Below are 11,457 nucleotides of genomic sequence, written 5' to 3' on the forward strand. Positions count from 1 at the left end.
GTGGGTTCGACCCCCGTGTCAGGCTCTGTGCTGACTTCCAGCTCAGAGCCTGGGGCCTATTTCAGAGTCTGTGTCTCCCTCTCTCTCTGACCCTCCCCTGCTCACGCTGTCTCTCTCTCTCCCTCTCCTAGAAATAAATAAAAATATAATAAAAAATAAATAAAAAATAAATAAAATTTTATTTACTTGATGTATTAATTATCAAGAGAGGTTAAATATTATTAGCATTTATCATTCTAAATGTCAATTTCTAAGGGGCACCTGGTTGGCTCAGTTAGAAGAACATTTAACTCTTGATCTCTGGGTTGTGACTTAGGCCCCACATTGGGTGCAGAGATTACTAAATATAGTAGTAATAAACTTAAAAAATGAGTAAATAAATAAATGTCAATTTTTAACTATATATTGAAGTTGCATATACACACAAACTCATGACTTCTTTTTTCCTAAAAATATTATTAGTATTCCTAATGAATTCTCATTCTTCCTGAATGAATTCTCTAATCTCTGAGAATGCTTTTGTCTTAGTCTAATTATTCTTACAATTAATATAACTTGACATTTTTTTTTTTTTTGGTTCCTTGTGTCAAAATGTTTTAGACCCATTACTCATAAGCAGCAAAAGAATTATTTGTTTTCTTTTTCTTTTTTTTTTAATATTTTTATTTATTTCTAGGAGAGAGAGAGACAGCGTGAGCAGGGGAGGGTCAGAGAGAGAGGGAGACACAGACTCTGAAATAGGCTCCCAGCTCNATTCTGGAGTCTTCATATTTTCTCTGGCAAGTGTATTGTTTACATTTCTTTTGATAATTGACATAACTGGCATTATTTTCATCCACGTTACTTGGTTTTTAATATACAACTTTTACTTTTTCTTTAACTTTTCCTTAAATTTTTAACAGGATTACCTGAAAGTAAAATCAATATTAATATCCCCTTTCTAAACAGTAAGACCTCAGAAAGCTTTAACTCAGATCACTAATCCTCCTTTCTTATGCATTATTCTCTAGTATAGTATTTAATTCTTGTGCATTTGGTTATTTATTGTGTTTACTTATATAATCACATTGCTAGATTAGTCTATGTGTTTACCAATTCTTTAACTTTGCCTCTTGCATATCTTCTACATTCTGGATTCAATCTCCTCCTGTAAAATACAACTACCTTCAATGGTTCTTTCAGGAATAGTCTATGAATAGTAAACTCTCCATCTCCATCTGAATATATTTATTTCTCCATTACTTTAAAGTGTTGAGAGTTAGTTTATGTTTCTGTGGCACTTTGAAGATATTAATCTATAAGTTGTGGCCTCTATTCACTCATGAGAAGACTGCTAAACTAACTCCTGTCCATTTACAAATGACTTATCTTTTCTCTCTGGTTCCTTTAGTACTTTCTCTTTACAGTAAACGCCCAGAAATTTAACGACCATGTACTGAATTACCCATTCATATTCCTTGTACCTTACAGATTGTTCATTTATTTTTAGGCACAGTCACGAAAGAGAGAAAAAGTGATTTGAGAAGGACTCTTTTCTTAATTCTCCCAAAGGCTATGCAGAACTAACTCCATGATGAATGTATGAGACATTAATTACATACAGTGGAAGATCTAGGACAGCAGTTCTCAAACGTTAGCATACAAAGCACCTGGGGAACCTATTTCACTAGAGACTACTGGACTTCACCCACGGTTTCTGCTACGGTAGGTCTGGGGTTCTGCCATGATTCTGCATTTCTAACAAGCTGCCAGGTGATGCTAAGGCTAGCTGTCAGCACGGAGCCCAATTTGGGGCTCGAACCCACAAATTGTGAAATCATGACCTGAGCCGAAGTTGGACGCGTAACAGACTGAGCCATCCAGGCACACCACCTCTTATTTCTTCTTGTAGAATTCCAACTACATAAAATAACAGCACCTAACAGTCCAACATCTGGCCAGAACTGCTCCAGTTTATTCTTCACACAGCCCTCAGGCTAAAAATTTTAGACACAGATGAGATGAGCAGGAGAGAGGAAGAGAAGGGAGGTGGGGGTGGGAGAGAGGGAGGGGGAGAGAAAGAGAGAAAGAGAGAGAGAGAGAGAGAGAAAGAGAGAGAGAACATACCTCAAGCAGGCTCCACTCTCAGGATGGAGCCTGGCATGAGGCTTAATCCCACCACCCTAGGATCATGACCCGAACCAAAATCAAGAGCCAGATGATGATTAAGCCACCCAGGTGTCCCTGGAGCAGTTCTTTATGGGGAAGGAAAAATGGAAGGGCTTCAAAGTACATGCAAACTTTTCAGTACTTACATTGTTACATATATTTCTTAAATACTACCAACTAGGCCTGCCATCTAAGTACATTTAAAATTGCTAAGCTACTAAATTCAAATAAGCCTGTATGATACATAAAGCTTTTCTTGATCCGCACGTGCCTATCCTACCCTTGCTCCATCTTGTATACACTATGCTTTCAGAATTTCTTCCTTTTACAAATATTACCTCCACCTAGAAGAGAATGTCCAGTAGGCCTCCCACAGGCCTAACAAACTTCTCTGCCCAAGAAGTCCAGTATCATCTCCTCCAGGAAACCTTCCCCAACCCACTTGAGAGTTCACTGCTCCCCTGTCTATTCTCTCAGCACTCTGTAAAAGCATCCACTATTACATCTCACCCATCTGGTTTCTGATCTACAAAACTATCTTCCTTTATAAGAATATAAGTCATCTCCAACAAGAACTTCGTCGTTATCATTAAATCATCATAGGAGGAACCCAAATGTTTGTTAAATATATTGCCTAAATATAATTTTTCCTTGGACTCTATAGACAGAAGAATGTACTAAGAAGTTTCATGTCTGCTTTCATCTAGATTTTCAAGGGAACCAGAGAGTCCGTGGGAGTAAACAGCACCTCATTAGTTTTGTCCTCACATTTCTCCAAAAGACTTCAAAGCATCAAAGGCAGAATTATGCCCCTGTAAGTTCTGACACCGCCAATGGCAGGACAGGAGAAAAACACTGGAGGGTAATCAAACCTAAGAATTCAAAAGTCTTCATTTAAAAAGAAAGGACTCTCTTTTTATTTCATATCCAAGTGTACTTGCTTTTATCTGTCTACTTAAAACACAGGTGTGCATATCACAAATTCCGAGATTCCTTCTTATTACTTATTGAAACACTCAATAAGATCCCTTTGCAAAAGTAGATACCATACGAGGAAAACAATAGGAAGTGGTTTTCTCCAGGGACAGGGACAGAGGGTTGAAACGTGAAGAGCCAAGAAAGAGGTCTTTCACTTACTACTTTACAAATGTTCTTGTATCATCTGAATTTTTTAAAATATTATATATTACTTTGGCAAACAGAAAAGCATAATGAAAAAAAAGAGCCATATCCTATGTCATGCTATTAAGAAAACAGCTTAATTATGAAATTATTATAATATTATTCTTACCAGATTTAAGACCTGAAATTTTGAAGATGGCACTTGGTTTCCCATTGGTGACAAATCCTAGGAGTTGCCACACAGGCATCCCATTTGAATCAGGGTAGGAAAAGTAGACAGACCCTCCCATTCCCTCAGGAAATGGGATTGTCCCCAGCATAAAAACCACAACATGGTTGATACTTTCATAATCAGGCAAATCAAAAACAAATTTATCCTCTGCCACTTGCTGTGCAGCTGTTTGCACCTAGAAAATAAGAAATTCATCTTAGTTAAATGGTTTGAGAAGTTTCTAGAACTCTTAATAGTATTGTTGTAAAGCTCTTACCAAGTATAAGTAATTATAGATGTTATACCCAGTATAACCTTGGGTTCTATAGTCTATATGGAATTTCCAAATATACCAGAGTGTTACATTTCAAAAGAAAATCCAAATCTATACATATTCAGCCTTAAAATGATTGTTTAATGAATGTAACCTTTAAAAAACAGAACTAAATAGGGGCGCCTGGGTGGCTTAGTCGGTTAAACGTCCGACTTTCGCTTAGGTCATGATCTCGCGGTTCATGGGTTCGAGCCCCACGTCGGGCTCTGTGCTGACTGCCAGCTCAGAGCCTGGAGCCTGTTTCAGAGTCTGTGACTCCTTCTCTCTCTGACCCTCTCCTGCTCACGCTGTCTCTCTCTCTCCTAGAAATAAATAAAACATTTAAAAAAATTTAAAAAAAAAACAAAAAAAAACAAAACCAGAACTAAATTATTTCTAAAGTGCCCTGAAAGGAATTTGCTACACAAATTCTGCAGCTTCAGTTTGTTATAGAAATCAAAGGTTGTTCAAAATACCATACCACCAAAGCCTTATCGTCTAGTAGGAAGGTAAAGAATCTCACGAAATTAAAATGGGTAAGCAATCCAAAAGGAATGAGTTAATCCTCTTGACCTGCAGATTCCTTTTGTTAATTTGCCTACTCACTAAAATTTATTTGCAAGCACAGAATCAATATTCATCACACTTTGCTGGTCACTCATGGACATGTTAATGTGCTGAGCAGCAAAAATTCTGAGTTGGCTAACATGTTCCCAGCTTACGTTGAAAAAGTTATCTGTGCCTTCTTGTTGCAGCTCTCATATTGTAAACAAGTGTCCTCAGCACAATCAATTTAGTGCCATGTTGTGCTTTTTGGTGGTGCTTCTGAGATTTAAAACGGCCAAGCTGAAATGCTAGCTGGTATTCTGGAATCCAAAAAGGGTGTTATGTGCCTCACTGAGAAAGTATGTTACATAAGTTTCATTCAGAAATGAGTTATGGTGTTATTGGCTGTTAAGTTCAATGTTAATGAATCAACAATGCATACTAAATAACCTGTGTTTAAACAGAAACATACAAAAACCGAAGTTACATGATGATAGGTTGATAAAAACTGTCATCAGAGGCTCAAAGAAACCTAACCCTGTATCTCCCCTACGGGTAAAGATTCATTAGTTAACAATTCAATGTTCACACCGACTTCACAGAACCTAACTATGAATAACAAAAATCAACTGTATATAAAATGCAAAAATTCTACCTCAAATGTGCTAAGTGGGAACCTGTAAAAGTTTCCTCTTGACTCATTTCCTAATCTAATTTTGTTTTAGAACTGAATGTCAGTTTCTAGACAATAAGAATGAGATCTTATTTTGAAGTTGAGAAATCTACTTCCACAGAGAAAATTCTTTTATCCACTTTCAAAACATTATTGGTAATTGCTGTATCCCATCCATTAGCAAAAGAAGTATTAATTCTGAGGGCACTCAGGCCACAGGCTGTAGAGTTAACATGATACAAAGTTGTTTGTTTTTCTTTTTAATTGCTATTGCCACCTTATTGACCAAAACACCAAATCTGAATCACTACAGAATTGTAAGTCTCTAAATGGTCAATTCTTATTACCCAGAATGCAACTTACTTTCCTTTGGTATATTTGCTGTTACTAAAATGGTGACTTTTTTCTTTATTTTTAAAATGTTTATTTTTGAGGGGGGGTGGGGGGCAGAGAGAGAGAGAGAGAAAGAAGACACAGAAACTGAAGCAAGCTCTAGGCTCTGAAATGTCAGCACAAAGCCTAACAGGGCAAAACCTACAAACCATGAGGTCATGACCTGAATCAAAGCCTGATGCTTTTCCAAATGAGCCACTCAGGTGTCCCTACTTTTTTTCTTTTATAATATCCTAGCTACTCCTACAAAGAAATTTTAAAAATTTAGTTAGTATTATCAATAATCTAATATGGACTGCCCTAAATTTACTCCCAAGAGAACAAGGACGACTGTTTGTAAAATCAAGTTCTGACTCCTCTTCGGAGGTTCCAATCCAATTAAAAACTGTCCAGTTTAAACCCAGGCAACAAAACAAAGGAGAAACACAAATATAAAAACAAACTGCCTGTATTAGTACTAAATCCAATTTCACCAGTTTCTGGCACGCACAGATTCTTAAAAAACTTGTAAAAGTATGGTATTACAAACCATGAAATAGCCATCAGGCAAAATTTGTTAAATGTCAACTCCACCAGGCAGCATTCTATAAATCTATATTATGACACACTAATTTTTGACTTTACGGACAAGATAACTCATAGAGTTAAGGACAAATTTTCAAGGGATGAAACTGAATTCATTAACCTTAAATAAGTGGATTTTTCTAGTTAGAGAATACCAAAGTTAAGTTTTGGATGTCTCTAGGTCTAATGCCCTTCAATGTGATTAATATGTTCTTTGATTACATAACAGTCAAACACCTCCCAAACAGCTTATCTTTAAGAAACCCCTCCTGGAGGGGCACCTGGGTGGCCCAGTCAGTTATGCCTGGGACTTCAGCTCAGGTCGTGATCCCATAGTTTAGGAGTTCCAGGTCCATGTCCGGCTCTGTGCTCAGAGGCTGGACCCTGTTTCAGATTCTGTGTCTCCCTCTCTCTGCCCCCTCTGTTTCTCTCTCTCAAAAATGAAAAAATTAGTAATAACAAACATTTTAAAAAATGAGAAAGAATCCTCTACAGATACCCATTACAGAGGATGTTAAGTTAGCAGACAAAAGTATTGATATAAGTAAATGTCCTTCCAAATCAGTGGACAACATGCAAGATACACGGATCTATGTGCTTTTCTTTACCACACACACACACACACACACACACACACACACACACACACACCCACCCCCCCCCTGGCTGGCTCAGTTGCTAACCCATGGGACTCCTGATCTCCGGGTCACAAGTTGGAAGCCCACATTGGGCAGAGATTACATAAAAATAAATAAAAACACATACACGCCGTTTAAATGTCATTCATTAAGGACACCTGCTCATACAAGTCCCACACTCAACCCAGGCTGATCCTTTCATTCTCCCTGCCAACAGCAGGGAGCAATCCAACGCTATCTCACCAATATTACCAATTCCCACCATCACCAAAAATGGCCTCGTAGGCATTCAAGAGACTGACAATAAACTTTCTTAGGCTAGTCATCTCCAATTTCCCTTTGTGGTTTCTTAGAATTGTGGACAGAACACATGATCAAAAGTTGAAAATTTTAATCCAACAAAGGGGCTGCAACAGTTAACAAAGCAGGGAGGGAAAAGGAAAGAAAAAGACCTCTGGATAAAAGGAGACAAGTCTGAATGGATTTCTGGGTGGTTTCAAAGGGAAGCAAGATTCATTCTCCTGATGATTCTCAGATGATTCCTGAACAATTCCAGGCACTGATCTCATTGAACTCTCATCATCTGACCAAGCAGGTTATCTCTTTTGACCAATAAGGATTTTCGCAGCTCATACCCCTCTGGGGAACCACAGTTATGACTCATACTTAAGTTTCAGGTGTTTGTACCGGCCAACTTCCAATCACCTAGAGAATATTTTTCCCGGGGTCCTTCCAAAGGCCTGAAAAGGTATACACGGCCCCGGTTCCTTAACCTTTTAGAAACAGTATTTTACAAGCTAGATGCAGACGCCAGGTTTACCTCTCACTTATTTCACGAGCTCAGGCCAGCGTTTCAACTGCCGACTGAGCATAAGTTCCTCAACAGCGAAACAGGAATTCAATACCCATCTCACGAGTTACGAGGGTTAAATGTGAAGTGCCACATAGCGCTCCCTAGAAGGCTGAAATTATGAGAAAAGGAAAAAGGTGTGCACTGCCAGGCATATAGATAATGCACGCTTGATAAACGGTAGCTAAGGTGGCTCCTCTTCAAAGGACTGAACAGACATGAGGGCAAAGGAGGACGAACACTCAACAGCCACTCTCCACCCTAACGTGTAGCTGCACAGCACACTTACGGGATTTCCCCGCAACTCTTGCACCGAAGCACCCTCCCCTTCCCCGGGCTTCGCCCTCGGGTGTCCTGCCCCCTTTCTGATACCACCAGGCCCCATCCTCACCAGCCTCCCAGCCACCAAGCAGCCAAACATGGCGGCGACTCCGCTCAGGCTGCAAGGACCCGAAGCCGGCCACCAGAAGTCCTGGGGAAACTGCCCTAGTCGAGCCCAAGAACCTTCGAGAACATGCGGGACGACGCCGGCCCCTCCACTACATAGCGACTAGGCCAGCGACAGGAACGCCTTCGGCCCCGCTCGGCCTCTGACCCCACTTCCTAACCAGCAGGCCCCTCAGGCGACGAGTACTTCCGGGGCTTGCAGCCAACCTCCCCCAACTAATGGAGAAAGTCAGACCAGAGCTACTTAAGGACTACCAGTCCCAGAGGGCCCTGCGTCGCTTTCCGGTTTCCGGGAGGAGGGTCCATAGGACTGGCTTTTCAGGGTTGTCCGCGTCCCAAATCTCCGAATTGTGGGCCAGTAGTTGTTTCTCACGTTTGTGTGAGATATCGAGATTACACTGCGCTTTACAAGAAGAACTTCACCAGATCCTGGCAAACACCGTATGAAGTAGGTATTACTGTCTCCCTTTCGGTATGCCAGGAGATTGTCCAGAGAGACCACCTGGTTCCTAATCTTGACGCAGCCCTGAATGTTGGAGCTTGCGTCCAAGTCCTCGTCCAAATCAGCTCTTTGTGCTACGTGGTATCTCAGAAGTACTCATCTTTAGTCACCTGTTTAGTACTTACTGGCAACGTTCTGGTAGTTCTTTTCAGCTTCGCTGAGCTCCCACCCTTTATTTCTCTAAGGCTGTAAGCAAGATATTCTGTAACTGTAACCTCGTTTTTATGTCCCCATTTGTAAAATAAGAATAATGATTGTACCGATCTTATAGGATTGCTGAGAGGATTAAATGAATTCGTGTATATAAAACAGAATAGGGTGGCAGCGATTAACTTATCAGGCTTTAAATGTCTTACTTTTTTTCTATGTGCATTTGCAGAAAAGGTTCATAGGAAGTGAAAAACTATAGTCAAAAGAACTAGCATCAAGTACTGATGGACACCAATACTCATTCTCCCTTTCACAATTATCTCTCTTCTTAGATAGGAAGGGAGGGTATCCCCTCCCCAAGAGTCTCTGCCTTAGTTGACATACCAGTCATCAGAGGTCTGTCCTCCCAAACCCAGGATCAGAGAGTTTGGAACTATCCTCAGACCTGCACTTTGGTTCCATAAACTGCAACCACTTCAGATTTTTTCAGATTCTCCTTTTAGAGAGCCAGGCCAAAGGTGAAGAGAGAGAAGAGAATGTTTCTATCAGTGTCTCAGACTTTGTACCTAAAAGTCCTAGAACCTTCAAAAAGGAAAGACCATTTGTAATAAGATTATTTAATTTTAGAGGGGCAAGTACACTGCCTGGGTTCAAAACCCTTCTTTCTCATTTATTAATTATATAACTTTAGTTAAACTAACACTCTCATTCCTCTTTTTCCCATCTATAAAATGGGATAAAATAGTGTCTGCATCATAAGATTGGTATGAAGTTTCTTGCATTCAAAGTACTAAATAGTAGACAGACTATAGCTTTAATAAAATGTTAGCATTTAGCATTATTACCTTTCCTGACAGATTTTCTATGTCTTCATAAACACCATATATTCTGTGAAATAATAAAAAATACATACAGCAGTCTCCACCTGTAGTTCTGACATAGGGCACTGAAACACTTGTAAATTCCTAAGTGCCTAAGAGATAAGAGCACTACACAGCATCTTTTATTCTCATGAGGTGATTTTGGGTAGACTCCTGGAAGGGGGCTGGACACCAGAAAGACCAGGCCATGATTAGAAGCCTGGAATTTTCACCCCCACACCCCATTTTCCAGAGAGGGAAGAAGGACTGGAAGTGGAATTATTAATTGATCATACCTCTGAGGAAACCTCCATAAAACCCCAAGAGATGGAGGGTGACGTGCCACACCCCATTTCCATGAGAATAGAATCTCCTACACGTGTGACTCTCCTAGACCTTGTCCTATGTAGCTCTCCATCTGGCTGTTTATCTGTATCCTTTATCATATCCTTTAACAAACAGGTAACCATAAGTAAGTGTTTCCCCTACCTCTGTGAGCTGTTTGAGCAAATAATCAAATCCAAGAGGGAGGAAGTCATGGGAACCTCCAATTTGTGGCCATGTTGGACAGGAGTTGTGGGTAACACAGACTTATTACTTGCCACTGGCATCTACAGTGGGGGACAGTCTTGTGGGACTGAGCCCTTAACCTGTGTGATCTGAGACTATCTCCAAGTAGTGTCAGGATTGAGTTAAATTGTAGCCCACCCAGCTGGTCTCACGGACTTGTTTGGTGTGGGGAAAAATATCCATACCTTTGGTGTTAGAAGTATTGTGAGTGTGGTAATAGTATGACACTGAAGAGAAACCCAGAAGAAAAACCAGGTTTTTTCTTTTACATACCCTTACCATACATTTGATTCTCTGAGCAATTTATATTTTCCAATCTTTCTGTGTGTACATGACTTGTGTTATGTGCCTATAATATTTACTTGGCAATTTCTTAACCTCCCAATTGACTCAAATATTTTTTCTTAAATACTTTACTGTCAAGTTGGTTTCCATATAACACCCAGTGCTTATTCCAACAAGTGCCCTCCTCCATGCCCATCATTCCCCTTCCCCTCTAGCCCACCCCCATCAGCCCTCAGTTTGTTCTCGGCATCCAAGAGTTTCTCATGGTTTCCCTCCCTCCCTCTCCCCAACTATTTCCCCCATTTTCTCCCCCATGGTCCTCCATTAAGTTTATCCTAATCCACCTATACATGCAAACATATGGTATCTGTCCTTCTCTGCCTAACTTATCTCACTCGGCATAACACCCTCAAGTTCCATCCATGTTGCTACAAATGGTCAGATTTCATTCTTTCTCATTGCCATGTGGTATTTCATTGTATAGATAAACCACATCTTCTTGATCCATTCATCAGCTGATGGACATTTAGGCTCTTTCTATGTTTTGGCTCTTGTGCTGCTATGAACATTGGGGTAAATGTGCCCCTATGCATCAGCACTCCTGTATCCCTTGGGTATCCCTTTGGTAAATTCCTAGCAGTGCTATTGTAGGGTTATAGGGAATTTCTATTGTTAATTTTTGAGTCAAATTTTCTTTAGGAATCTTTCCCTGATCTACTTGGTAATTAGTCATACATTTTCTTATACAGTGGTTCTATTGAATGCTTTGAGAGCTAGCTGACTCAGAAATTGTTTTTATAAACTAAAGTTGCTGTTTATTAACTATTTCAATCTTTGTTATGTGGGACCTCAGCCTTTTCTCCATTTTGCTGGTGAATAGTCTAGATCTAACATTGGGCAAAGAAATGAAAGTGGTGATTTTAGTTCCCTTTCTCCAGATTATAAAAGCCAGCCTTTTATTCACCAAGCTATATTATTTCTGCATACAATAGCTCTTTGCAACTAAAGACAGAAGAACTGGATAATGGAAATGGAGAAACACATTTTAGGGGAAATTTTTTCTGCAATAATCAGAGCTTTCTGTAAAAAGAATAGACCTACACGGGATAGTGAATTCTTATATTCATACCAATATTTGAACCAATGCCTTAATCCGTTTATGTTAATTATTAAGGAGATTCACGG

The 11,457-nt window shown here is 39.8% G+C and overlaps 1 protein-coding gene across 2 annotated transcripts in view; it reads right to left on the reverse strand.

Moving 5' to 3' along the window:
• The window catches only part of HIKESHI (heat shock protein nuclear import factor hikeshi), a 43,609-nt gene extending 35,522 nt beyond the window's left edge, over positions 1 to 8,087 (reverse strand). The window contains exons 1-2 of one of the 2 annotated variants that reach the window (XM_077778415.1): positions 7,850 to 8,087; positions 3,440 to 3,677 (exon numbers count right to left, since the gene is read on the reverse strand). In XM_077778415.1, coding sequence (XP_077634541.1) covers positions 3,440 to 3,677; positions 7,850 to 7,879 — 268 coding nt within the window. In that variant the 5' untranslated portion in view covers positions 7,880 to 8,087. The remainder of the gene's footprint in view (positions 1 to 3,439; positions 3,678 to 7,849) is intronic. The other variant, XM_077778416.1, reaches the window with a different exon arrangement.
• Between the last annotated feature and the right edge of the window lie 3,370 nt (positions 8,088 to 11,457).

This window comes from Crocuta crocuta, unplaced genomic scaffold, assembly GCF_008692635.1.
Source record: "Crocuta crocuta isolate KB4526 unplaced genomic scaffold, BGI_CrCroc_1.0 scaffold1247, whole genome shotgun sequence".
NCBI lineage: Eukaryota > Metazoa > Chordata > Mammalia > Carnivora > Hyaenidae > Crocuta > Crocuta crocuta.